Raw genomic sequence first — 27,967 nt, 5'->3', positions numbered from 1 at the left:
CAGGCCGAGCGGGGAAGAAAGCCTGTCCCGGGAATTGTCAATCTGGTGAACAGTTTGTCCTGTGAATGGACAGATGTGAACATTGTGTCAGAGAGAGTGTGTTAAAGGGGCGGGCGGGTTAGATTAATGTCACTGTGTTTGTGTGTCCGGCCTCATCGCCGGATGTCCGAGTCCCTATTGAGTAAAATTTATAAGAATCCCTTTCAAAGGATCGCCCTTCTTCCTCCCGAGACCCGAAGTGAAAATTTAAGGTACGGTTTCAGTTCAATTCAAGATTTCAGCCGAAAAACAGAGATCCTGTCAGCGATCATGTGAGAGAGCGCGATCAGTGCAGCAATGAAACGGGTTTAAATCGAAACTGGTGCTTTTAATTCCGGTGAAAGTTTTTGGACAGCAAACATTCCGGTGTTAGAGATGGGAAGGGGCTCGTCTGGGACTCTGGAGTGCCCGATTTTAATTAGAATCGGGGAGTTTAAGAGGAGAGAGAAACACAGAGAGGCTGGAGGGGCCGGGAGCTGACAGCAGGGTGTCTCCGCCCCGTCCGCTCTGTGCCTTTAAGTTGCTCTGTGCCGCCGCCTCTCGTTTCATTTCTGACCCAGCTCTGACTGTCAGAGATTTTCTCCAGCGTCCAGGACATGACAGATACTGCAGCCGCCGAAACGGCAGCTCCCACCGCCGCTCAAACCAATGCTCCGAAGAAGAAGAAGAAGGCGGTTCTCCGACCCAAGACAGCCGGTCCTAGTTTGGGAGAAGAGATCCTCAAGATTGTGGCGGATTGCAAGGATCGCAAGGGCATATCCCTGGCCGCGATAAAGAAGGTTCTGGCTACCAAAGGCCTGGATGTGGAGAAGCACCGGTCCCAGATCAAACTAAGTATCAAGAGAAATGTGGAAAAAGGCTCCCTGGTGCAGATCAAGGGCACGGGCGCCTCGGGCTCCTTCAGAGTCGCTAAGAAGGAAACCCAGGCAAAAGTGGGAAAGAAGCTGAAGAAACAAGGAACCAAGAAATCTCCCGGAAAGAAACCAGCGGTCAAAAAAACAGGCGTCAAGAAATTAACGGCGAAGAAACCAGCGGTCAAGAAACCAGTGGTCAAGAAATCGACCACAAAGAAGGCGGCGAAATCCCCAATTAAGAAGAAAGCGGCGGCAAAGAAGCCCAAGACCCCCAAGACAGTAAAGGCGAAGAAGGTGCATAAACCGAGGGCCAGGCCCAAGCAGAAGTCAGCAAAGCCTAAGAAATCAGCGGGCAAAAAGAAGTAAAAAATCAAGTGCAACTTGTGACCATCTGAACCCAACGGCTCTTCTCAGAGCCACCCACGTCTCTCAGAAAAGAGCTGATCCCGGAATCAGATGATTCCTGTCCCGGGGCCGGGCTCAGGTTTCAGATAGAAATCATTTACAATAATCCCAGGGTCCTGGTGACTCGCTGACATTCGCTACACCCGCCCCACTCCCACTGTCTGATATAAAATAGGGAGAATGGGATATCCGGGCCGGGCCTCACTGGAACTGGGGCGTGTTCACCTTCTCTCCCAGTTCATTTTTTTCTCACAGATTCAGGGCGAGAATCCGTGACAGGATAAAACTGGCGGAGATCCGTCGCTATCACAATTCAAACCGCAACACATGAGATTCTCCAAATCAGCTGGAATAATGTGCTTATGAACTGCTGAACCCGTCTGGGAGGGGATGTGTGGGGAGATAGAATCGGGTCTGGGACTGAAATGGAAGGAGGCGGGTTGACTCGTTATCGAAGGGACTGTATTCAGGCAGGAATATTACTGACTGTTAATTGTAACGGGGCTTATTTAAAAGCTCCGGGTTTCTGTAAATCCTTGAATATGAAGCCCGAGTCTGTAAGGGTTTGTGCGGAGCGCTGTGTTTCGGTTCAATTATCGATAAACGGTTTGAAATTGGCGGGTGGAGAAAGCTGGAGGTGGAGCAAGAAGATCAGAGACCGCTCTCCGCTCTGTCCGTCACCCCGTTTAATATCTCACTCTGTCTCCTCCCCTCTCTGTTTAATATCTCACTCTGACTCTCTCCGCCCCTCCGTTTAATATCTCACTCTGTCTCCTCCCCTCTCTGTTTAATATCTCACTCTGTCTCCTCCCCTCCCTGTTTAATATCCCACTCTGTCTCCTCCCCTCTCTGTTTAATATCTCACTCTGTCTCCTCCCCTCTCTGTTTAATATCCCACTCTGTCTCCTCCCCTCTCTGTTTAATATCCCACTCTGTCTCCTCCCCTCTCTGTTTAATATCCCATTCTGTCTTCTCCCCTCTCTGTTTAATATCTCACTCTGTCTCCTCCCCTCTCTGTTTAATATCTCACTCTGTCTCCTCCCCTCTCTGTTTAATATCTCACTCTGTCTCCTCCCCTCTCTGTTTAATATCTCACTCTGTCTCCTCCCCTCTCTGTTTAATATCTCACTCTGTCTCCTCCCCTCTCTGTTTCATATCTCACTCTGTCTCCTCCCCTCCCTCTTTTCTCTTTGCCTGTTTCAGTCAGGTCGGGGCAGGCTGCATAAAAACGGAACCAGCACAAGTTCGCTTTTCATTCAACAGTGATTTCAGTGAAGAATTATCATGTCTGGCAGAGGTAAAGGAGGCAAAGGACTGGGTAAAGGTGGCGCCAAGCGGCACCGCAAAGTTCTTCGTGATAACATCCAGGGGATCACCAAACCAGCCATCCGCCGCCTGGCTCGCCGTGGCGGTGTGAAGCGGATCTCGGGTCTGATTTACGAGGAAACCCGCGGTGTACTGAAGGTTTTCCTGGAGAATGTGATCAGGGACGCGGTCACCTACACTGAACACGCCAAGCGCAAGACGGTCACAGCCATGGATGTGGTGTACGCTCTGAAACGGCAGGGCCGCACCCTCTATGGATTCGGCGGCTGAACGACTCGACACTTTCCAACCAAACACAAAACAAAGGCTCTTCTCAGAGCCGCCCACCGCCTCACAGAGGGAGCAGTGACCTGGGAAGGGGGGAGAAGGAAGATCTCGGGCCGGGAAGGAGTTTCCGATAATCTATTAATGTGGGGATATTTCTCCAGCACTCGTTACAGGGAGATCAGAAAAACGGCCGGGGTTCTCGGCCATCCCGAGAGAAGGAGCGGAGTTCCGGGTTTCACGGTATAAATGAACAGGCGGGGATGCAGAGTCTTTCCCCAGACATTACATTCTCCGCTCAGAGTAAAATCCCGCCTCACTCCCTCTCCCGCTGTGTCCTCTCTGCTCGGTGTTCATTCCCTGCCCTCATTCAATTATCAGTTCAATGTGAAGTTTCTGTTTGAGGAGCGGTTCACCGGGTCGGAACTGGCGGGATTTTTGAATTTGAAGCTGGACTTTTTCCCGTTCCGGAAAGCAATGAGCGGGACTTTATTCCCGCCCGTTTACAGACAGGTCAGAGAATGAACCGGAATGTGAACCAGCCTGAGATTTGAGCTGAGGAGTGGGAAATAATGGAGATTATAAAGAGAGAGATTCTTACATTGCTGGAGGGAAATGAGATTTTCTTCAAACTGTTATTTGATGCTCTGAAATTGGCGGGCTTTTTGAAATTGATGATTAATTTCACCTCAGCCAATTGGGTCACAAGAACTCCCGCCCTTTCGTTCTGACTGTCAGAGCTCGGTTCAAACCTGCCAATCACAGTCCCGGGGCGGTCCCTCCCTGTCTGGGTGGTGGGTCTGCAGCCAATCACAGTCCCGGGGCGGTCCCTCCTTGACTGGGGGTCGGTCTGCAGCCAATCACAGACCATGGACAGTCCCTCCCTGTCTGGGTGGTAGGTCTGCAGCCAATCACAGACCATGGACAGTCCCTCCCTGTCTGGGTGGTGGGTCTGCAGCCAATCACAGACCATGGACAGTCCCTCACTGTCTGGGTGGTGGGTCTGCAGCCAATCACAGTCCCGGGGCGGTCCCTCACAGACACTTTAAAATGTGGCCCCAGAGCGGACTCGCTATTAACAGTTTCTGTGTCTCAGGTTGTGTTGAGATCTGTTCAGAAAATGGCCAGGACCAAACAGACAGCGCGTAAATCGACCGGCGGGAAAGCTCCTCGCAAACAGCTGGCTACCAAAGCGGCCCGTAAGAGCGCTCCAGCCACGGGCGGAGTGAAGAAGCCTCATCGCTACAGACCCGGCACTGTGGCCCTGAGGGAGATCCGCCGCTACCAGAAATCCACCGAGCTGCTCATCCGCAAACTGCCCTTCCAGCGCCTGGTGCGAGAGATCGCTCAGGACTTCAAGACCGACCTGCGCTTCCAGAGCTCGGCCGTCATGGCCCTGCAGGAGGCCAGCGAGGCTTACCTGGTCGGGCTGTTTGAGGACACCAACCTGTGCGCCATCCACGCCAAGCGAGTCACCATCATGCCCAAAGACATCCAGCTGGCCCGCCGCATCCGCGGGGAGCGCGCCTAAACCCGACCCGGCTTCAGCACCAAGTGCAACAAAGGCTCTTTTCAGAGCCACCAAATCAGCAAAGGAAAGAGCGGTGATCTCCTGGGTTGAAATCGCAGGGCCGTGCAGTTCACAGAAATTTGATTAAACGGGAAATGCAGAAAGGGGAGGGAGCGGATGTTAGACGGGACGGCCTGACAAAACTGTTGGCCCATCATAACAGCGGAGAGATGGGAACAGAGCCGATCAACGTTTTATGGCAGCTGTTCATTTTAGACTAAGATTCAACACCAGACAGACAGGAGTGCCAATTACAGACTAAACAACATGAGGAATTTTTAACGGAGACAGCTTTATTTCACACACACGAAGGACTGGAGGGAAGTGAATTCCACCAGACTGACTCTCATCACCTCCAGTGCCTCATTCGGACAGAGAAAGTTCTGGCAAACAGCTGCAGAAAGTTCTCATTCCGACCCCACTCTTTCACATGAGGTCCAGACCATCCACTCGACGAAGGAGGAAGCCTCCGAAAGCTTGTGGAATTTAATTTAAAATAAATGTGTTGGACTATAACTTGGTGTTGTAAAATTGTTTACAATTGTCAACCCCAGTCCATCACCGGCATCTCCACATCATAAAATAATACAGACCGAGCAAGTGTTGTCGGAGGATGAGACAGTAAATAATATTGGGTGGAACACAACAGAATGCCTCTTGATGCCGATGATCAAACGTCCCTGATATTTCTGTATCCCACCCGTCCAGTTTAATGACAATTCTGATATTTTGTCTCATTCACCAGACAAACTGCAAATTTCAATCTATTGGAGATTAGCGACATCTGCTGTCCGGAAGCGAAAACTTCAACAGACCGATATGGATCATTTGTATTTAACAAGTTATTGTTAGTTCTCGAATCGGAATCAAGTTCTTATTAAATTGATTCCTGACTCTCTTCAGACAGTAACCAGCCCTTTCATAGATACAGTGGGTGGCTCTGAAAAGAGCCTTTGGGTTATCAGGTTAAGTCTTCGCCGCTTTACTTGCTCTTGGTGCTCACATGGCTGGTTTTCTTCGGTAGCAGCACGGCCTGGATATTAGGCAGCACCCCGCCCTGAGCGATGGTCACCCGTCCCAGGAGCTTGTTGAGCTCCTCGTCGTTGCGGATGGCCAGCTGCAGGTGTCTGGGGATGATGCGGGTCTTCTTGTTGTCCCGGGCCGCGTTGCCGGCCAGCTCGAGGATTTCAGCCGTCAGATACTCGAGCACAGCAGCCAGATAGACCGGGGCTCCGGCACCCACACGTTCAGCGTAGTTCCCCTTTCGCAGGTGCCTGTGAACACGGCCCACAGGGAACTGCAGTCCGGCCCGGGATGAGCGAGACTTGGCCTTGGCCCGAGCTTTACCGCCGGTTTTTCCTCTTCCAGACATTTCCCCAATCTCACAAACACTTTCACAAAGAATGAAGAAATCCTCCCGAACTCGCCCTTTTTATACCTTCTGGAGGAGTACAGTGGAGGCACTTGTGATTGGCCCACCTGCTCTCAATCTCATTGGGCTGTTCTATGAACCAATCAGAGAGCTGCTTTATTCACCAATCAGTAGCCAGCAATGAGAAAAGGGCGGAAAATCCAGAACTGAACCGTTTTTGAAATTTGAAAAGCCCGCCAATATATTTCCAACACAAGAAGCGGATTTAGTAAATAATGTCGCGTACAGACAAAGATTGAAAAATCTCACTCCTTTTACTCTGTTATTCCACATTTCCCGTCACAACTTCCAGAATCTTTTCCAATCCGGTTAAAATCCGCCTTCATTCACCGTTCGCTTTCAATCGGGCGGGAATAAAGTCCCATTTTGTAACGGGACAGATTCCAGCTCAATCTTTGTAAAAGTAACAAACCCCAGATTGTGGATTGATCCCTGTTCACAGGAGCTGCTGCGGGATCGAAACCGGAGCCGAGACTCCTGGTGTAAGAAGTGGAACAGTGAGAGAGCCTTTAGACTATTCTGTACTCGGTGTGAACACCCTTTCGGGATTGCTGCTTTACAAAGGATTGCGGTTCTGAAAGTGATATCCCTGAATAATGAACAAACAAAGGTGGAAAGGAGAAAGAAATGACTGAAGTCTAATCCCCCGCCTTAAAACGGCTCTGACGGGGCAGATGCGGGGGAAGGGGTGGAATATGAGCGGGAATGAGAGGATCAGGGACATTTTATTGGTTATTGGGACTAAATAAAAAAGCGACACACAGATTATACCGGGCAATGAATACAAGAATCTTCCAGATTTCAAGAGAATTTACAAAAGCACAAGAACATAGAAACATGGAGTAGGCCATTCAGCCCCTCTTTCCTGCTCCATTTGATAAGATCATGGCTGATCTGTGATCTAACTCCATATACTCGCCTTTGGCCCATATCCCTTAATACCTTTGGTTGCCAAAGAGCTATCTACATCAGATTGAAATTTAGCAATTGAGCTAGTATCAATTGCCGTTATAGAGAGACAGTTATTATCAAACTATCTGCAGTAAAATGATTCCATACAGAGGTGTCGGTACAGCGTCTTCAGAGAGACTGTGGGTGGCTCTTAAAAGAGCCTTTGTGTTTTTTTTCAGTTGTTTGTGGAGTTTTACTTGGAGCTGGTGTATTTGGTCACCGCCTTTGTCCCTTCCGACACCGCGTGCTTGGCCAGTTCCCCGGGCAGCAGCAGGCGCACGGCGGTCTGGATCTCCCGGGAGCTGATGGTCGCCCGATTGTTGTAATGGGCCAGGCGGGAAGCCTCACCCGCGATGCGCTCGAAAATATCGCTCACAAAGGAGTTCATGATGCCCATGGCCTTGGAGGAGATGCCGGTGTCCGGGTGAACCTGCTTCATCACTTTGTAGATGTAGATGCCGTAACTCTCCTTCCTCGACTTTCTCCGCTTCTTGCCGCCTTTGCCTGGTGCTTTACTCAAGGTTTTCTTGGCGCCCTTCTTGGGAGCTGCTTTCTTGTCCTCCGGCATTTCCCCACTCAATTTCAGACCCAGAAATGACCCAATCCGCTCCGAGCTCGGATTAAATAGACAGTCCCACAGACCTATGGTAATGAGGGATGGGGAGGGCAATGATTGTGATTGGGTCATTGGGAGTGAGGTCACAATAATTATTAACTGTAACTCTCTGATTGGTTTCTTCAAATATCCAATGAGATTCAGTATCTGCCACCAATCACAAACACGCTCACACCGCACACTGTCCGCTTTCAGCAATTTGTTCCGAACTGTTGCAGTTCTGCTTCCGGCCAGTAAATCTCCCCAAACCCCGGGACATTGAAGTTTGAAGATGAGAGAGGGACAGAACAGAAACTAATTCTTCACATTATATTGCACGGGTGGGATTGAGAAAAACTGGGAATGGAGACGAGCTGCAAGTACATTTTGTTAGACCAAACATGAGTTGTAATGCTGTGTAAAATTCTTGTTATTGATTTTTGGGGTATCGTCAATACTGAGGAAGACTGCGGCAAAATAAACTTGCAGAAGGCTGTGTAAATGGCCATTGAATCTCAATATAGAAAGGTTTGCGGTGCTGCATTTCGCTAGGGGGAATAAGGAGGCCACATACTGCTTGGAAAATAACAGTCTAAATGGGCAGAGGAACAATGTAAATCGTGTCCTGAGAAATCAGAGAGAAATACTGCGCAATGTACAGTGAAATATAATCGAGCAAATTGACAACTATTGAATGAGTGAAGCTAAAACTTTATTATTAATCAATTATCTTCATTTTTCATTATTAAAAAGTGCGAAAAAACGGGAGTAAAAGTTACAGACAGAAACTTTCCTCACATTGCACATTGTCCTGAAACTGTCACCACGACAGATAATGTGAATTTGTTCCACTCTTTTACAGTTCTCGCTTACGTCCAGTAGAGGTCAGTCTCTGGTACTGTATATGAGAGTGGGGTTTATTCTGTATCTGTCTATCTCTGGCACTGTATATGAGTCTGGGGTTGATTCTGTATCTGTCTATCTCTGGCACTGTATATGAGTCTGGGGTTTATTCTGTATCTGTCTATCTCTGGCACTGTATATGAGAGTGGGGTTTATTCTGTATCTGTCTATCTCTGGCACTGTATATGAGTCTGGGGTTTATTCTGTATCTGTCTATCTCTGGCACTGTATATGAGAGTGGGGTTTATTCTGTATCTGTCTATCTCTGGTACTGTATATGAGAGTGGGGTTTATTCTGTATCTGTCTTTCTCTGGCACTGTATATGAGAGTGGGGTTTATTCTGTATCTGTGTATCTCTGGCACTGTATATGAGAGTGGGGTTTATTCTGTATCTGTCTATCTCTGGTACTGTATATGAGAGTGGGGTTTATTCTGTATCTATCTATCTCTGGTACTGTATATGAGAGTGGTGTTTATTCTGTATCTGTCTGTCTCTGTCACTCTATATGAGAGTGGGGTTTATTCTGTATCTGTCTGTCTCTGTCACTCTATATGAGAGTGGGGTTTATTCTGCATCTGTCTATCTCTGTCACTGTATATGAGAGTGGTGTTTATTCTGTATCTGTCTGTCTCTGTCACTCTATATGAGAGTGGGGTTTATTCTGTATCTGTCTGTCTCTGTCACTCTATATGAGAGTGGGGTTTATTCTGCATCTGTCTATCTCTGTCACTGTATATGCGAGTGGGGTTTATTCTGTATCTGTCTATCTCTGGTACTGTATATGAGAGTGGGGTTTATTCTGTATCTGTCTATCTCTGGTACTGTATATGAGAGTGGGGTTTATTCTGTATCTGTCAGTCTCTGTCACTGTATATGAGAGTGGGGTTTATTCTGTATCTGTCTGTCTCTGGCACTGTATATGAGAGTGGGGTTTATTCTGTATCTGTCTATCTTTGGCACTGTATATGAGAATTGAGTTTATTCTGTATCTGTCTATCTCTCGCACTGTATATGAAAGTGGGGTTTATTCTGTATCTGTCAGTCTCTGGTACTGAGTGTGAGCATGGGGTATATTCTGCATTTGTCAGTCTCAGGTACGAAATATAAGTGATGGATTCATTCTGCATCTGTCAGTCTCTGGTGCTATATATAAGTGATGGATTCATTCTGCATCTGTCAGTCTCTGGTGCTATATATAAGTGATGGATTCATTCTGTATCTGTCAGTCTCTGGTGCTATATATAAGTGATGGATTCATTCTGTATCTGTCAGTCTCTGGTGCTATATATAAGTGATGGATTCATTCTGCATCTGTCAGTCTCAGGTACGAAATATAAGTGATGTATTCATTCTGTATCTGTCAGTCTCTGGTACTGTCTGTGTGTGTGGGGGATACATTCTGTATCTGTCATTCTCTGCTGCTTTATCTCAGTGTGGGATTCATTCTGTAATTCAGTCTCTGAGACAATGTGCAAGTCTGGATTCATTCTATATTCTTTTTTCAGTTTACAGTATCGTATTTGAAACTGTATCTTTACCACTTCAAAATATATGCAGTTCTTCTTGGAGTATTTAATTTATTTATATGGATGCACTTTTCGATTTTCTTTAATCCATGTGTGTGATAATATAACTTTCAATCTGTTGATGGTGAAATTACTGGACTGGTATGTAATGTGTCGTTCAGTCTGCAATAATGGGATTAATTCTGTATCTGAGTCTAACACTATATGAGATTTTTGGACTGGTGAGTAACATATAGCTCAGTCTGTGCTACTGGAATTGGTACTGTATCTTTCAGTCTAATATTGTGTGAGATTGTTGTAGTGTTATATAATGTTTAGCTCAGGTGGTGCTAATAGAATTTAAACTATATCTTCCAGTCTGATCATTTATTTGATTTTGGACTCGTATGTAATGTGTAGCTCAGTCTGTACCAATGGTATTGATAATGTTTATCTCAGTATAACATAAGTATTTATATATATAGAATATGTCGCTCAGTCTGCACCAATGGAATTGGTACTGTATCTTTCAATGTGACCCTATGAGATTTTTGGACTGGTATTTAATGTGTAGCTCAGTCTGCAGTAATGTAACTGTAAGATTCATTCTGTATCTGTCAGTCTCAGGTACTGTTTGTGAGTGTGAGATACATTCTGTATCTGTCAGTCTCTGGTACTGTTTGTGAGCATGGGATATATTCTGCATCTTTCAATCTCAGGTGTACGATATATAAGCGATGGATTCATTCTGTATCTGTCAGTCTCTGGTGCTATATGTGAGTGTGGGATTAATTCTGTATCTGTCAGTCTCTGGTACCTTCTGTGAGCATGGGGTATATTCTGCATCTGTCAGTCTAAGGGGTACTATAAAAAAGTGATGGATTCAATGTGTATCTGTCAGTCTCTAGTACTGTTTGTGAGTGTGAGATTCATTCTGTATCTCTCAGTCTCTGGTACTGTGTGTGAGTGTGAGATTCATTCTGTATCTCTCAGTCTCTGGTACTGTTTGTGAGTGTGGGATTCATTCTATATCTGTCAGTCTCTGGTACTACATGTGAGTGTGGGATTCATTCTATATCTGTCAGTCTCTGGTACTGTTTGTGAGTGTGGGATTCATTCTATATCTGTCAGTCTCTGGTACTATATGTGAGTGTGGGATTCATTCTATGTCTGTCATTCTCTGGTACTGTATGTGAGTGTGGGATTCATTCTATATCTGTCAGTCTCTGGTACTGTATGTGAGTGTGGGATTCATTCTATATCTGTCAGTCTCTGGTACTGTATGTGAGTGTGAGATTCATTCTGTATCTGTCAGTCTCTGGTACTGTATGTGAGTGTGGGATTCATTCTCTATCTGTCAGTCTCTGGTTCTGTATGTGAGTGTGGGATTCATTCTATATCTGCCATTATCTGCTACTTTATCTCAGTGAGGGATTCATTGAGTAATTCAGTCTCTGAGACAATGTGCAAATCTGAATTCATTTCATATTCTTATTTGAGTTTAAAGTATCTTATCTGAAACTGTATCTTTAATACTTTAAAATATATACAGTTCTTTGTCGAGTATTAATTTATTACATACACTTTTCGATTTTCTTTAATAAAACGATGTGTGAGTTTTGGAGTAGTGTTACATCTTAATCTCTGAACTCTATTGTGAATGATAATGTCCCTTTCAATCTGTTCACGGTGAAATTACTGGACTGGTATGTAATGTGTCGCTCAATCTGCAATAATGGGATTAATTCTGTATCTGAGTCTAACACTGCATGAGATGTTTGGACTGGTAAGTAATATATAGCCTTTCCTGCACTAAAGGAATTGATACTGTATCTATCAGTCTGATACTGTAAGGGATTTTTGGACTGGAATATAATGTGTAGTTCAGTCTTCAATAGTGGAAGTGATACTGAATCTTTCAATCTGATACTGTATGAGATTTTCGGACTGGTGAGCAACATGTAGGTCAGTCTGTGCTAATGGATTTGATTTTGTATCTTTGAGTCTGATAAGATTTGAGATTGTTGGACTGCTATATATTATCAGTGGCTGAGTCTGCACTCATGAAATCGATCCTGTACCTTTCAGTCTAATATTTGATGGGAAATTCAGTCTGGTATGTAATGTACAGCTCAGGCGGTGCGAATAGAATTGAAACTGTATCTTCCAGTCTGATAATTTATGAGGTTTTTGGACTAGTGTGTAATGTGTAGCTCAGTCTGCACCAATGGTATTGATACTGTTTATTTCAGTATAATACTCTGAGTATTTACCAACATATCTAATATGTAGCTCAGTCTGCAGTAATGGAATATATCGTGTATTTTTCAATCTGAAACAATGAGATCTTTGGACTGGTCTGTAAAGTGTAACTCAGTCTGCAGTAATGGGACTGTGAGATTCATTCTGTATCTGTCAGTTTCCGGTACTGTATCTGTCAGTCTCTGGTACTGTGTGTGGGTGTGGGATTCATTCTGTATCTTTCAGTCTCTGGTACTGTGTGTGAGAGTGGGATTCATTCTGTATCTCGCAGTCTCTGGTACTGTGTGTCGGTGTGGGATTCATTCTGTATCTTTCAGTCTCTGGTACTGTGTGTGAGTGTGGGATTCATTCTGTATCTGTCAGTCTCTGGTACTGTGTGTGGGATTCATTCTGTATCTGTCAGTCTCTGGTACTGTGTGTGAGTGTGGGATTCATTCTGTATCTGTCAGTCTCTGGTACTGTGTGTGGGTGTGGGATTCATTCTGTATCTTTCAGTCTCTGGTACTGTGTGTGAGTGTGGGATTCATTCTGTATCTCGTAGTCTCTGGTACTGTGTGTGGGTGTGGGATTCATTCTGTATCTTTCAGTCTCTGGTACTGTGTGTGAGTGTGGGATTCATTCTGTATCTCGCAGTCTCTGGTACTGTGTGTGGGTGTGGGATTCATTCTGTATCTTTCAGTCTCTGGTACTGTGTGTGAGTGTGGGATTCATTCTGTATCTGTCAGTCTCTGGTACTGTGTGTGGGTGTGGGATTCATTCTGTATCTTTCAGTCTCTGGTACTGTGTGTGAGTGTGGGATTCATTCTGTATCTCGCAGTCTCTGGTACTGTGTGTGGGTGTGGGATTCATTCTGTATCTCGTAGTCTCTGGTACTGTGTGTGGGTGTGGGATTCATTCTGTATCTTTCAGTCTCTGGTACTGTGTGTGAGTGTGGGATTCATTCGGTATCTTTCAGTCTCTGGTACTGTGTGTGAGTGTGGGATTCATTCTGTATCTCGCAGTCTCTGGTACTGTGTGTGGGTGTGGGATTCATTCTGTATCTGTCAGTCTCTGGTACTGTGTGCGAGTGTGGGATTCATTCTGTATCTTTCAGTCTCTGGTACTGTGTGTGAGTGTGGGATTCATTCTGTATCTCTCAGTCTCTGGTACTGTGTGTGAGTGTGGGATTCATTCTGTATCTGTCAGTCTCTGGTACAGTGTGTGAGTGTGGGATTCATTCTGTATCTTTCAGTCTCTGGTACTGTGTGTGAGTGTGGGATTCATTCTGTATCTTTCAGTCTCTGGTACTGTGTGTAAGTGTGGGATTCATTCTGTATCTGTCAGTCTCTGGTACTGTATGTGAATGTGGGATTCATTCTGTATCTTTCAGTCTCTGGTACAGTGTGTGAGTGTGGGATTCATTCTGTATCTGTCTGTCTCTGGAAAAGTGTGTGTGTGGGATTCATTCTGTATCTGTCAGTTTCTGGTACTGCGTGTATGTGGTATTCATACTGTATCTGTCAGTCTGTAGTACTGTGTGTGAGCGTGAGATTCATTCTGTATCTGTCAGTCCCTGATATTGTTTGTGGGTGTGGGATTCATTCTGTATCTGTCAGTCTCAGGTATTTTGTGTTGGTGAGACATTCATTCTGTATCTATCAATTTCTGATGCACTATGTGAGTGATATAAATTCTGTATCTGACAGTCTGTGCTACAGTGTGTGAGTGTGGGATTCCATTTGAATCTGTCAGTCACTGGTACATTGTAATTATTTTGGATTCATTCTATATGTCAGTCTCTGGCACTCTATCGAAGTGTGAGATTCATTCTTTATCTTTATCTAATTTGTATCTCCGTTTACAGCAGGGCATTCAAAACTGTATCTTTAATACCTCAATGTATGAATATTTTTTTCCCGTTCATTAATTGGTGGAAGATGATATATTTTAAAATGTAATGCTATTGGATATAGTCAGATAATGTGGGCTTCTATTTTTTGACTTCCATTAAATCCATATCGATGGGAACACAATTGTGAATTTGTGCATCTTCCAAACTGATATGGTGACATTTTTGAACTTGTATATAATGTGGAGCTCAGTCTGCATGAATAAAACACTGTATATTTCAGTCTGAATCTGTATCAGTTTTTTTGTAGTGGTTCATAATGTGTAGCTCAGCCTGCACTAATGGAATTGATACTGTATCGTTCATTCTGACACTGAGATTTTTGGCCTGGTACCTAATGTGTAACTAAGCCTGCATTGATGGAATTGAAACGGTATCTTTCAATCTGCAACTGTGAGATTTTTGCTCTGGTACGTAAGTTGTAACTCAGCCTGCACTAATGTAGGTGACTGTGAGATTCACTTTGTATCTCTCAGTCTCTGGTACGTTGTGTGAGTGTGGGATTCATTCTGTATCTGTCAGTCTCTGGTGCTGTGTGTGAGTGTGGGATTCATTCTGTATCTGTCACTGCCTAGTACTGTGTGTGAGGGTGGGATTCATTCTGTATCTGTCAGTCTCTGGTACTGTGTGTGAGTGTGGGATTCATTATGTATCTGTCAGCCTCTGCTACTTTGTGTGAGTGTGGGATTCATTCTGCATCTGTCAGTCTCTGGAGCTGGTATGAGTGTTAGATTCATTCTGTATCTGTCAGTCTCTGGTACTGTGTGTGAGTGTGGGATTCATTCTGTATCTGTCAGTCTCTGGCACTGTGTGTGAGTGTGAGATTCATTCTGTATCGGTCTCTCTCTGGTACTGTGTGTGAGTGTGGGATTCATTCTGTATCTGTCAGTCTCTGGTACTGTGTGTGAGTGTGGGATTCATTATGTATCTGTCAGCCTCTGCTACTTTGTGTGAGTGTGGGATTCATTCTGCATCTGTCAGTCTCTGGAGCTGGTATGAGTGTTAGATTCATTCTGTATCTGTCAGTCTCTGGTACTGTGTGTGAGTGTGGGATTCATTCTGTATCTGTCAGTCTCTGGCACTGTGTGTGAGTGTGAGATTCATTCTGTATCGGTCTCTCTCTGGTACTGTGTGTGAGTGTGGGATTCATTCTGTATCTGTCAGTCTCTGGTACTGTGTGTGAGTGTGGGATTCATTCTGTGTCTCTCAGTCTCTGGTACTGTGTGAGTGTGGGATTCATTCTGTATCTCTCAGTCTCTGGTGCTGTGTGAGTGTGGGTTTCATTCTGTATCTGTCAGTCTCTGGTACTGTGTGTGAGTGTGGGATTCATTCTGTATCGGTCTCTCTCCGGTACTGTGTGAGAGTGTGGGATTCATTCTGTATCTGTCAGTCTCTGGGACTGTGTGTGAGTGTGGGATTCATTCTGTATCTGTCAGTCTTTGGTACTGTTTGCGAGTGTGGGATTCATTCTGTATCTGTCAGTCTCTGGGACTGTGTGTGAGTGTGGGATTCATTCTGTATCTGTCAGTCTTTGGTACTGTGTGCGAGTGTGGGATTCATTCTGTATCTGTCAGTCTCTGGTACTGTATGTGAGTTTGGGATTCCTTCTGCTTCTGTCAGTCTTTGGTACGTTATGTGAGTGTGGGATTCATTGTGTATCTGTATATAATTATTCTCTCAGATTACATTATTGTGTTCAATACTGTAGCTTTAATACCTTAATGTTTAAATAGTTTTTCTCATTATTTAATTGGTGAATATGGATACACTTAAGGATTTGATGCTGGCGGTTTGAATCAGATGATTTGTGTGCTTTTTGGACAACCATTAAATCTATATCTCTGTGAGTAATATTGTGAATGATAATGTATCTTTCAAAGTGATATGGTGATATTTTTGAATTGGTATATAATGTGCAGATCAGTCTGCACTAAAGAAATTGATACTGTATCTTTAAATCTCACACTATGAGTATATTATAAACTGGTATCTAATTTGTTTCTCAGGTCACACAGCGTTTCTCAATCTGAAAGTGTATATGAGTTTTGGACTTGCAATTTGTATCTCATGATACGCTATTCGAATGGATACTGCATGTATTAAACTCACGTGTGTGTGAGAGTTCTGGGCCAGTATTCAATTGTAATCTCGGGGTATCTGGTATTTAATTCACGGATAATGTTGTCCTTTTGTGAAATTGACAACCTGAAAGTGTGACTTTGGACTGGGATTTTTGGATCTTCCTGTCAGCGGGACTGATTTCGGGGGAAATGGAAACAGCGTCTGCCTCACCTGCTCTGTTTGACTGTTGGATTGAAAATGTGTCTCTGGAACCTGGGATCAGTGTGGGACTGACTACCTCTTCTGTCTGAGACTGTGGACCTGATGACCTGTCTGTGTCTCTGTGCTCTGTGAGTGATAATATACCTACTGTGTGTGAGGAGCTGGCTGCACTCTTCCTTTGCCTCGGGTAGAGGAAACTTCACATTCATTCTGGATCCTTCAAGTGTTTGCCTGTAGAAAGAAACGTATCTCTTGTAACTCAAGAACAGGTGAGGTAGAAAATACTAAAGCGATCAGTTTAACATCTCTGTCAATAATTATTTTGAATATCCACAAATGAAAACCAGTGATACAAACAGAGTCAGTGTCTGACTCCACTGCAGTACTGCAGCACTCAGCTTCTGAATACCAGGTGTGTTGGGCGATTTTAAAACAATTTAGTGATATCCAGACACGACCCAACCCCTGCACTGATCCATGAATGGGACTACCCGATGGGGCAGGGATCTTTGTACAGGTCAGGTTTCTAATCCCCTCTCCCATGGGACTAACCGTTCAACTGAAAGCAAACAGCCGCTGTTTAAAATGTCTCCTTCACACTTCTCGCCTGATGCCTGCAATAGATGCTCTTTGTATAACTCCCCACATCCTTACTGTCCGGCTCTGTTTCCACTCTTCACTGTCCAATAACAATAAACAGGGGGAGACTGGAACTAAACCAGGACCATTCACTCCTGGTTTGGGGAGAGAAAGCAGCAATGATTTTAATAGCAGCTTCTTCCCATTCTCTCTCCCTTCCCCTGGACACACCCTGTCCACACACAGCCCGAGAATGACCTCTCCCTCCCCCCCCCTCTCACTCCATGTTCCGGGACCAGTTCCTGATCCACTCCGCCTCTTACAAACATCCCCCGGACTCCCCCTGCCCTTCCCCCGGACTCAATGCCGATCTCTGAGCCCATCTGCGGACACGGTCCCGGAGCGATGATCTGCTGTAACGAGGCTGCTCTTTGCTCCCTTCCCCCGGGGGCCGTGATCTCTCCATTCCCGCCTGTTTTAAACCATCTTCTTCCGCTCACTGAGGGAATGGCGCCCACAGGCCGGGCTGGGGGAGGGCAGCGCGCATGCGCTCTTCTGCTCACCACCAACCAGCGCTGGGGGCGGGGCTGAGTCACGCATGCGCAGATATCTGGTTTAATTCCCAATCCAGAAATCGATGGAAACTTTCCCCAATTGGAATTTTTCCGAGTCTGAGCAAAGGAAGTTGGTCTGGGGGAAAGGTCAGAGGGAATGGGGTCCACAGGCAGTGCAGGAACAGGCACCAGAATGGGGAACAGATGGGAGTCCACCAGTGCCTAACGCTGGAATCCAGACTGACTTTCCAATCTCCAACTATGAAACTAGATGTTTCCATCCCTGCTGTTTCTCTCGGGATCTTTTGATGGGAAAGAGTCTTTCAGAGATAAAGTGGGAGGCTGTGGAATGAGCCAATGGGTTATGTTCATTCTTGGCCCCTTCACTGATAAAGTAACGCCTGATCCCGAAACTGGAGGGAGGATTTCTCAAACCAATCCTGGAGAAACATGGGAGGAAAGTGGGAGTCGGTGTATTTGCTGAGACTGTGCAGGATGAACATCTGACAGCAACAGTCCCAGTTTATTTCAATTGGAGTGAAACTCTCGGTCACTGAGATTAATACTGAACGGCCCTCTGCTGCAAGATTACAGAGGGTACAACGTGCAAGAGAGCGTTAAATGTGTGACACAGTCCCTGAGAGTGGGATTAATAATGTGTCGCTCTCTGGAATAAGATCAGTTAGAGATGAGACTGTATCTTCGATCACTCCACCTTGGAATAGCAATTGGAATGGAATAGTTCCCTATTTATTACTGCATGAAAACCGCTCATAACAGCTCAGTTTTTCTGTCCCTCATCTACTGTATATGGAGTTGGGATACTGTTATTGAGCATGATACAGACACACTGATGGGAAGTGTGAGACTGATACTGTGTCTGTCTGTATCTCTGTCTCTCAAGCGCTGTACATGAAGGTGGGGTAATGTTTACTGAGCGTGAAACGGACACACTGATGGGGAGTGTGAGACTGATACTGTGTCTGTCTGACTGTTTCTCTGTCTTTCCTTTTTTGTTCCGGTCCGTCTCTCTCTCTCTCCAGTTCTGCACATGAATGGGGGATACTGTTACTGAGCGTAATATAGACACACTGATAGAAAGTGAAAGAGTGATTCTGTGTCTGTGTGCTGTTGGTGAGACGATTACTGTCCCTTCTACTATATATGAGCCGGTCTGATGGTGCATTTATCACTCTGCAGTCCTGTAAGGATAGGTGGAGGGTAACAGCCTGTAACTGTCTGACTCCGGACTGTCTGTGAGTGTTGAATTTATTCAGTAACTAGCCGTCTCTGGGTGTGCAGAATGGGATGGATAGGACACCAGTTACTATTGTCTGTCAGTCAGTTTTGCAGGAGAAGGAAACACAGAGAGACTGGAGGAGCCCAGAGCGGATAATTTGAATTTTCAACTTAACCAAACATATTTCTGTGTGCGAACAATATAATTTTGTAAAACCAGACATGGATTATCACAGTCACAGCTGTGATTGGCTCCTGCTCCTGAATCTGGGGACCAGAGACTGTGAGGAGCGCCGGCCTCATAGTGTTTCACAGTTACTGAGCTGGGAAATTACAACTAACCCCCGAAAATCCGCAGCACAGGCCGAGCGGGGAAGAAAGCCTGTCCCGGGAATTGTCAATCTTGCGAACAGTTTGTCCTGTGAATGTACAGATATGAACATTGTGTCAGAGAGAGTTTGTTAAAGGGGCGGGCGGGTTAGATTAATGTCACTGTGTTTGTGTGTCCGGCCTCATCGCCGGATGTCCGAGTCCCTTTTGAGTAAAATTTTTAAAAATCCCTGTCAAAGGATCGCCCTCCTCCCCTGCCGAGACCCGAAGTGAAAATTTAAGGTACGGTTTTAGTTCAATTCAAGATTTCAGACGAAAAACAGAGATCATGTCAGCGATCAGGTGAGAGAGCGCGATCAGTGCAGCAATGAAACGGGTTTAAATCGAAACTGGTGCTTTTAATTCCGGTGAAAGTTTTTGGACAGCAAACATTCCGGTGTTAGAGATGGGAAGGGGCTCGTCTGGGACTCTGGAGTGCCCGATTTTAATTAGAATCGGGGAGTTTAAGAGGAGAGAGAAACACAGAGAGGCTGGAGGGGCCGGGAGCTGACAGCAGGGTGTCTCCGCCCCGTCCGCTCTGTGCCTTTAAGTTGCTCTGTGCCGCCGCCTCTCGTTTCATTTCTGACCCAGCTCTGACTGTCAGAGATTTTCTCCAGCGTCCAGGACATGACAGAAACTGCAGCCGCCGAAACGGCAGCTCCCGCCGCCGCCGCTCAAACCAATGCTCCGAAGAAGAAGAAGGCGGTTCTCCGACCCAAGACAGCCGGTCCCAGTTTGGGAGAACAGATCCTCAAGATTGTGGCGGATTGCAAGGATCGCAAGGGGATATCCCTGGCCGCGATAAAGAAGGTTCTGGCTACCAAAGGCCTGGATGTGGAGAAGCACCGGTCCCAGATCAAATTAAGTATCAAGAGAAATGTGGAAAAAGGCTCCCTGGTGCAGATCAAGGGCACGGGCGCCTCGGGCTCCTTCAGAGTCGCTAAGAAGGAAACCCAGGCAAAAGTGGGAAAGAAGGTGAAGAAACAAGGAACCAAGAAATCTCCCGGAAAGAAACCAGCGGTCAAAAAAACAGGCGTCAAGAAATTAGCGGCCAAGAAACCAGCGGTCAAGAAACCAGCGGTCAAGAAATCGACCACAAAGAAGGCGGCGAAATCCCCAATTAAGAAGAAAGCGGCGGCTAAGAAGCCCAAGACCCCCAAGACAGTAAAGGCGAAGAAGGTGCAAAAACCGAGGGCCAAGCCCAAGCAGAAGTCAGCAAAGCCTCAGAAAGCAGCGGGCAAAAAGAAGTAAAAAATCAAGTTCAACTTGTGACCATCTGAACCCAACGGCTCTTCTCAGAGCCACCCACGTCTCTCAGAAAAGAGCTGATCCCGGAATCAGATGATTCCTGTCCCGGGGCCGGGCTCAGGTTTCAGATAGAAATCATTTACAATAATCCCAGGGTCCTGGTGACTCGCTGACATTCGCTACACCCGCCCCACTCCCACTGTCTGATATAAAATAATTGTAAACAATTTTACAACACCAAGTTATAGTCCAGCAATTTTATTTTAAATTCACAAGCTTTCGGAGATTTTCTCCTTCCTCAGGCAAATGTTTGGTGATACCCTGGATGTTATCACGAAGCACTTTGCGGTGCCGCTTGGCGCCACCTTTGCCCAGTCCTTTGCCTCCTTTACCTCTGCCAGACATGATAATTCTTCACTGAAATCGCTGTGAATGAAAAGCGAACTTGTGCTGGTTCCGTTTTTATGCAGGCTGCCCCGACCTGACTGAAACATGTACAGAGTGAAAGAGGGAGGGGAGGAGACAGAGTGGGATATTAAACAGAGAGGGGAGGAGACAGAATGGGATATTAAACAGAGAGGGGAGGAGACAGAGTGAGATATTAAACAGAGAGGGGAGGAGAGAGAGTGAGATATTAAACAGAGAGGGGAGGAGACAGAGTGAGACATTAAACAGGGAGGGGAGAAACATTTGCCTGAGGAAGGAGAAAATCTCCGAAAGCTTGTGAATTTAAAATAAAATTGCTGGACTATAACTTGGTGTTGTAAAATTGTTTACAATTGTCAACCCCAGTCCATCACCGGCATCTCCACATCATGATATAAAATAGGGAGAATGGGATATCCGGGCCGGGCCTCACTGGAACTGGGGCGTGTTCACCTTCTCTCCCAGTTCATTTTTTTCTCACAGATTCAGGGCAAGAATCCGTGACAGAGTAAAACTGGCGGAGATCCGTCGCAATCACAATTCAAACCGCAACACATGAGATTCTCCAAATCAGCTGGAATAAAATGTTTATGAACTGCTGAACCCGTCTGGGAGGGGATGTGTGGGGAGATAGAATCGGGTCTGGGACTGAAATGGAAGGAGGCGGGTTGACTCGTTATAGAAGGGACTGTATTCAGGCAGGAATATTACTGACTGTTAATTGTAACGGGGCTTATTTAAAAGCTCCGGGTTTCTGGGAATTCTTAAATATGAAGGCGGAGTCTGTAAGGGTTTGTGCGGAGCGCTGTGTTTCGGTTCAGTTATCGATAAACGGTTTGAAATTGGCCGTTGGAGAAAGCTGGAGGTGGAGCTGGAAGATCAGAGACCGCACTGTCCGTCACTCTGACTCTCTCCTCCCCTCCGTTTAATATCTCACTCTGTCTCCTCCCCTCTCTGTTTAATGTCTCACTCTGTCTCCTCCCCTCTCTGTTTAATATCTCACTCTATCTCCTCCCCTCTCTGTTTAATGTCTCACTCTCTCTCCTCCCCTCTCTGTTTAATATCTCACTCTGTCTCCTCCCCTCTCTGTTTAATATCCCATTCTGTCTCCTCCCCTCTCTGTTTAATATCTCACTCTGTCTCCTCCCCTCTCTGTTTAATATCTCACTCTGTCTCCTCCCCTCCCTGTTTAATGTCTCACTCTGTCTCCTCCCCTCTCTGTTTAATATCTCACTCTGTCTCCTCCCCTCTCTGTTTAATATCTCACTCTGTCTCCTCCCCTCCCTGTTTAATGTCTCACTCTGTCTCCTCCCCTCTCTGTTTAATATCTCACTCTCTCTCCTCCCCTCTCTGTTTAATATCTCACTCTGTCTCCTCCCCTCTCTGTTTAATATCCCATTCTGTCTCCTCCCCTCTCTGTTTAATATCCCACTCTGTCTCCTCCCCTCTCTGTTTAATATCCCATTCTGTCTCCTCCCCTCCCTCTTTCACTCTGTACATGTTTCAGTCAGGTCGGGGCAGGCTGCATAAAAACGGAACCAGCACAAGTTCGCTTTTCATTCAACAGCGATTTCAGTGAAGAATTATCATGTCTGGCAGAGGTAAAGGAGGCAAAGGACTGGGCAAAGGTGGCGCCAAGCGGCACCGCAAAGTTCTTCGTGATAACATCCAGGGTATCACCAAACCAGCCATCCGCCGCCTGGCTCGCCGTGGCGGTGTGAAGCGGATCTCGGGTCTGATCTACGAGGAAACCCGCGGTGTACTGAAGGTTTTCCTGGAGAATGTGATCAGGGACGCGGTCACCTACACTGAACACGCCAAGCGCAAGACGGTCACTGCCATGGATGTGGTGTACGCTCTGAAACGGCAGGGCCGCACCCTCTATGGATTCGGCGGCTGAACGACTCGACACTTTCCAACCAAACACAGAACAAAGGCTCTTCTCAGAGCCGCCCACCGCCTCACAGAGAGAGCAGTGACCTGGGAAGGGGGGAGAAGGAAGATCTCGGGCCGGGAAGGAGTTTCCGATAATCTATTAATGTGGGGATATTTCTCCAGCACTCGTTACAGGGAGATCTGAAAAACGACCGCGGTTCTCGGCCATCCCGAGAGAAGGAGCGGAGTTCCGGGTTTCACGGTATAAATGAACAGGCGGGGATGCAGAGTCTTTCCCCAGACATTACATTCTCCGCTCAGAGTAAAATCCCGCCTCACTCCCTCTCCCGCTGTGTCCTCTCTGCTCGGTGTTCATTCCCTGCCCTCATTCAATTATCAGTTCAATGTGAAGTTTCTGTGTGAGGAGCGGTTCACCGGGTCGGAACTGGCGGGATTTTTGAATTTGAAGCTGGACTTTGTCCCGTTCCGGAAAGCAATGAGCGGGGCTTTATTCCCGCCCGTTTACAGACAGTTGTAAACAATTTTACAACACCAAGTTATAGTCCAGCAATTTTATTTTAAATTCACAAGCTTTCGGAGGCTTCCTCCTTCGTTCCACATCGTTCACCTGAGGAAGGAGGTAGCCTCCGAAAGCTTGTGAATTTAAAATAAAATTGCTGGACTATAACTTGGTGTTGTAAAATTGTTTACAATTGTCAACCCCAGTCCATCACCGGCATCTCCACATCATGTTTACAGACAGGTCAGAGAATGAACCGGAATGTGAACCAGCCTGAGATTTGAGCTGAGGAGTGGGAAATAATGGAGATTATAAAGAGAGAGATTCTTACATTGCTGGAGGGAAATGAGATTTTCTTCAAACTGTTATTTGATGCTCTGAAATTGGCGGGCTTTTTGAAATTGATGATTAATTTCACCTCAGCCAATTGGGTCACAAGAACTCCCGCCCTTTCGTTCTGACTGTCAGAGCTCGGTTCAAACCTGCCAATCACAGTCCCGGGGCGGTCCCTCCCTGTCTGGGTGGTGGGTCTGCAGCCAATCACAGACCATGGACAGTCCCTCCCTGTCTGGGTGGTGGGTCTGCAGCCAATCACAGACCATGGACAGTCCCTCACTGTCTGGGTGGTGGGTCTGCAGCCAATCACAGTCCCGGGGCGGTCCCTCACAGACACTTTAAAATGTGGCCCCAGAGCGGACTCGCTATTAACAGTTTCTGTGTCTCAGGTTGTGTTGAGATCTGTTCAGAAAATGGCCAGGACCAAACAGACAGCGCGTAAATCGACCGGCGGGAAAGCTCCTCGCAAACAGCTGGCTACCAAAGCGGCCCGTAAGAGCGCTCCAGCCACGGGCGGAGTGAAGAAGCCTCATCGCTACAGACCCGGCACTGTGGCCCTGAGGGAGATCCGCCGCTACCAGAAATCCACCGAGCTGCTGATCCGCAAACTGCCCTTCCAGCGCCTGGTGCGAGAGATCGCTCAGGACTTCAAGACAGACCTGCGCTTCCAGAGCTCGGCCGTCATGGCCCTGCAGGAGGCCAGCGAGGCTTACCTGGTGGGGCTGTTTGAGGACACCAACCTGTGCGCCATCCACGCCAAGCGAGTCACCATCATGCCCAAAGACATCCAGCTGGCCCGCCGCATCCGCGGGGAGCGCGCTTAAACCCGACCCGGCTTCAGCACCAAGTGCAACAAAGGCTCTTTTCAGAGCCACCAAATCAACAAAGGAAAGAGCGGTGATCTCCTGGGTTGAAATCGCAGGGCCGTGCAGTTCACAGAAACACTCGAATATCGGAGTCAGGGGTTTAAAAGTTCGAGCCTCACTCCAACACTTTACTGGACATTTGAGTCCAGCACTGAAGGACAGGTGCAATCGGACGGGATGTGAAACCCATGATGGACGTTTCAGTCTATTGTCTCCCTGCAGCGATAGAGGAAGAGGCTGTTTCAATGTAACTCGCAGTAATCGATCCAAAGGCAAAGTGTGTCTTGCTCTCTCTGCGCTAGAATCAGGAACAGTGTAAAACATTAGTGTTACATTCACTGACACTCGTAACTGATACAGGAAAAGTCTGACAGGGACAGAATCAATCCCTCAATCACATCCAATAACACGGGCAAATTTCACTCACATTCTTGATTCAGTAATCGCTGACACATTATAATCAACACATCAGTCAGCTTCTGTTGTACAAATCTGGGTAAAATAATACAGACCGAGCAAGTGTTGTCGGAGGATGAGACTGTAAATAATATAGGGTGGAACACAACAGAATGTATCTTGATACATCCCTGATATTTCTGCATCCCTCCCGCCCAGTTTAATGACAATTCTGATATTTTGTCTCATTCACCACACAAACTGCAAATTTCAATCTATTGGAGATTAGCGACATCTGCTGTCCGGAAGCGAAAACTTCAACAGACCGATATGGATCATTTGTATTTAACAAGTTATTGTTAGTTCTCCAATCGGAATCAAGTCCTTATTAAATTGATTCCTGACTCTCTTCAGAAAGTAACCAGCCCTTTCATAGAGACAGTGGGTGGCTCTGAAAAGAGCCTTTGGGTTATCAGTTTAAGTCTTGGCCGCTTTACTTGCTCTTGGTGCTCACATGGCTGGTTTTCTTCGGTAGCAGCACGGCCTGGATATTAGGCAGCACCCCGCCCTGAGCGATGGTCACCCGTCCCAGGAGCTTGTTGAGCTCCTCGTCGTTGCGGATGGCCAGCTGCAGGTGTCTGGGGATGATGCGGGTCTTCTTGTTGTCCCGGGCCGCGTTGCCGGCCAGCTCGAGGATTTCAGCCGTCAGATACTCGAGCACAGCAGCCAGATAGACCGGGGCTCCGGCACCCACACGTTCAGCGTAGTTGCCCTTTCGCAGGTGCCTGTGAACACGGCCCACGGGGAACTGCAGTCCGGCCCGGGATGAGCGAGACTTGGCCTTGGCCCGAGCTTTACCGCCGGTTTTTCCTCTTCCAGACATTTCCACAATCTCACAAACACTTTCACAAAGAATGAAGAAATCCTCCCGAACTCGCCCTTCTTCTACCTTCTGGAGGAGTACAGTGGGGGCACTTGTGATTGGTCCACCTGCTCTCAATCTCATTGGCCTGTTTATTGAACCAATCAGAGAGCTGCTTTATTCACCAATCAATAGCCGGCAATGAGAAAAGGGCGGAAAATCCCGAACTGAACCGTTTTTGAAATTTGAAAAGCCCGCCAATATATTTCCAACACAAGAAGCGGATTTAGTAAATAATGTCGCGTACAGACAAAGATTGAAAAATCTCGCTCCTTTTACTCTGTTATTCCACATTTCCCGTCGCAACTTCCAGAATGTTTTCCAATCCGATTAAAATCCGGCTTCATTCACCGTTCGCTTTCAATCGGGCGGGAATAAAGTCCCATTTTGTAACGGGACAGATTCCAGCTCAATCTTTGTAAAAGTAACAAACCCCAGATTGTGGATTGATCCCTGTTCACAGGAGCTGCTGCGGGATCGAAACCGGAGCCGAGACTCCTGGTGTAAGAAGTGGAACAGTGAGAGAGCCTTTAGACTATTCTGTACTCGGTGTGAGCACCCTTTCGGGATTGCTGCATTACAAAGGATTGCGGTTCTGAAAGTGTGATTACCGAATAATGAACAAACAAAAGTGAAATGGAGAAAGAAATGACTGAATCTGATCCCCCGCCTTAAAACGGCTCTGACTGGGCAGATGCGGGGGAAGGGGCGGAATATGAGCGGGAATGAGAGGATCAGGGACACGTTTTTGGTTATTGGGACGAAATAAAAAAGCGACACATTATAGCGGGCAGTGAATACGAGAATCTTCCAGATTTCAAGAGAAATTACAAAAGCACAAGAACATAGGATCAGGAGTAGGCCATTCAGCCCCTCTTTCCTGCTCCGCCATTTGATAAGATCACGGCTGATCTGTGATCTAACTCCATATAACCGCCAATGGCCAGTGTCCCTTAATACTCTTGGTGCCAAAAACCTATCTATCTCAGATATAAATTGAGCAATTGAGCTAGTAACAATTGCCGTTATAGAGACAGCTAGTACCAAACTATCTACAGTAAAATGATTCCATACAGAGGTGTCGGTACAGCGTCTTCAGAGAGACTGTGGGTGGCTCGTAAAAGAGCCTTTGTGTTTAATTTTTTTCAGTTGTTTGTGGAGCTTTACTTGGAGCTGGTGTATTTGGTCACCGCCTTTGTCCCTTCTGACACGGCGTGCTTGGCCAGTTCCCCGGGCAGCAGCAGGCGCACGGCGGTCTGGATCTCCCGGGAGTTGATGGTCGCCCGCTTGTTGTAATGGGCCAGGCGGGAAGCCTCACCCGCGACGCGCTCGAAAATATCGCTCACAAAGGAGTTCATGATGCCCATGGCCTTGGAGGAGATGCCGGTGTCCGGGTGAACCTGCTTCATCACTTTGTAGATGTAGATGGAGTAACTCTCCTTCCTCGACTTTCTCCGCTTCTTGCCGCCTTTGCCTGGTGCTTTACTCAAGGTTTTCTTGGCGCCCTTCTTGGGAGCTGCTTTCTTGTCCTCCGGCATTTCCAAACTCAATTTCAGACCCAGAAATGACCCAATCCGCTCCGAGCTCGGATTAAATAGACAGTCCCACAGACCTATGGTAATGAGGGATGGGGGAGGGCAATGATTGTGATTGGGTCATTGGGAGTGAGGTCACAATAATTATTAACTGTAACTCACTGATTGGTTTCTTCAAATATCCAATGAGATTCAGTATCTGCCACCAATCACAAACACGCTCACACCGCACACTGTCCGCTTTCAGCAATTTGTTCCGAACTGTTGCAGTTCGGCTTCCGGCCTGTAGATGTCCCCAAACCCCGGGACATTGAAGTTTGAAGATGAGAGAGGGACAGAACAGAAACTCATTCTTCACATTATATTGCACGGGTGGGATTGAGAAAAACTGGGAATGGAGACGAGCTGCAAGTACATTTTGTTAGACCAAACATTAGTTGTAATGCTGTGTTAAATTCTTGTAATTGATTTTGGGGTATATTCAATACTGAGGAAGACTGCGGCAAAATAAACTTGCAGAAGGCTGTGCAAATGGCCATTGAATCTCAATATAGAAAGGTTTGCGATGCTGCATTTCGTTAGGGGGAATAAGGAGGCCACATACTGCTTGGAAAATAACAGTCTAAATGGGCAGAAGAACAATGTAACTCGTGTCCTGAGAAATCAGAGAGAAATACTGTGCAATGTACAGTGAAATATGATCGAGCAAATTGACAACTATTGAATGAGTGAAGCAAAAACTTTATTATTAATCAATTATCTTCATTTTTCACTATTAAAAAGTGCAAAAATACGAGAGTGAAAATTACAGACAGAAACCTTT

At 46.4% G+C, this 27,967-nt stretch overlaps 2 protein-coding genes across 2 annotated transcripts; both read left to right on the top strand.

Annotated features, from left to right (window-relative positions):
• The first annotated feature begins 635 nt into the window (after nt 1-635).
• On the top strand, nt 636-2,715 carry LOC137315170 (histone H1-like). The gene is made up of 3 exons (XM_067980051.1): nt 636-818; nt 912-1,255; nt 2,502-2,715. The coding sequence occupies exons 1-3, from the start codon at nt 636-638 to the stop codon at nt 2,713-2,715; spliced, it is 741 nt and encodes a 246-aa protein (XP_067836152.1).
• A 16,932-nt stretch (nt 2,716-19,647) lies between these two features.
• LOC137315169 (histone H1-like) lies at nt 19,648-22,415 on the top strand. Its single transcript, XM_067980050.1, has 3 exons — nt 19,648-19,830; nt 19,978-20,267; nt 22,262-22,415. Exons 1-3 carry the CDS (start codon nt 19,648-19,650, stop codon nt 22,413-22,415), a joined length of 627 nt encoding a protein of 208 aa, XP_067836151.1.
• The last annotated feature ends 5,552 nt before the right edge of the window (nt 22,416-27,967 follow it).

The sequence above is a fragment of the Heptranchias perlo genome, unplaced genomic scaffold (assembly GCF_035084215.1).
Source record: "Heptranchias perlo isolate sHepPer1 unplaced genomic scaffold, sHepPer1.hap1 HAP1_SCAFFOLD_54, whole genome shotgun sequence".
In the NCBI taxonomy this organism is placed as follows: Eukaryota; Metazoa; Chordata; class Chondrichthyes; order Hexanchiformes; family Hexanchidae; genus Heptranchias; species Heptranchias perlo.
This window is presented reverse-complemented; position numbering and strand designations above follow the sequence as displayed.

Coding starts and splice junctions, on each gene's coding strand:
- LOC137315170 (XM_067980051.1), top strand. CDS start 636: ATGACAGATACTGCAGCCGCCGAAACGGCAGCTCCCACCGCCGCTCAA. Junction 819..911: donor CCCTGGCCGCGATAAAGAAG/GTTCTGGCTACC, acceptor TCCCTGGTGCAG/ATCAAGGGCACGGGCGCCTC. Junction 1,256..2,501: donor AAATCAGCGGGCAAAAAGAA/GTAAAAAATCAA, acceptor TGCCTGTTTCAG/TCAGGTCGGGGCAGGCTGCA.
- LOC137315169 (XM_067980050.1), top strand. CDS start 19,648: ATGACAGAAACTGCAGCCGCCGAAACGGCAGCTCCCGCCGCCGCCGCT. Junction 19,831..19,977: donor CCCTGGCCGCGATAAAGAAG/GTTCTGGCTACC, acceptor AAGGAAACCCAG/GCAAAAGTGGGAAAGAAGGT. Junction 20,268..22,261: donor AAAGCAGCGGGCAAAAAGAA/GTAAAAAATCAA, acceptor TTCATTCAACAG/CGATTTCAGTGAAGAATTAT.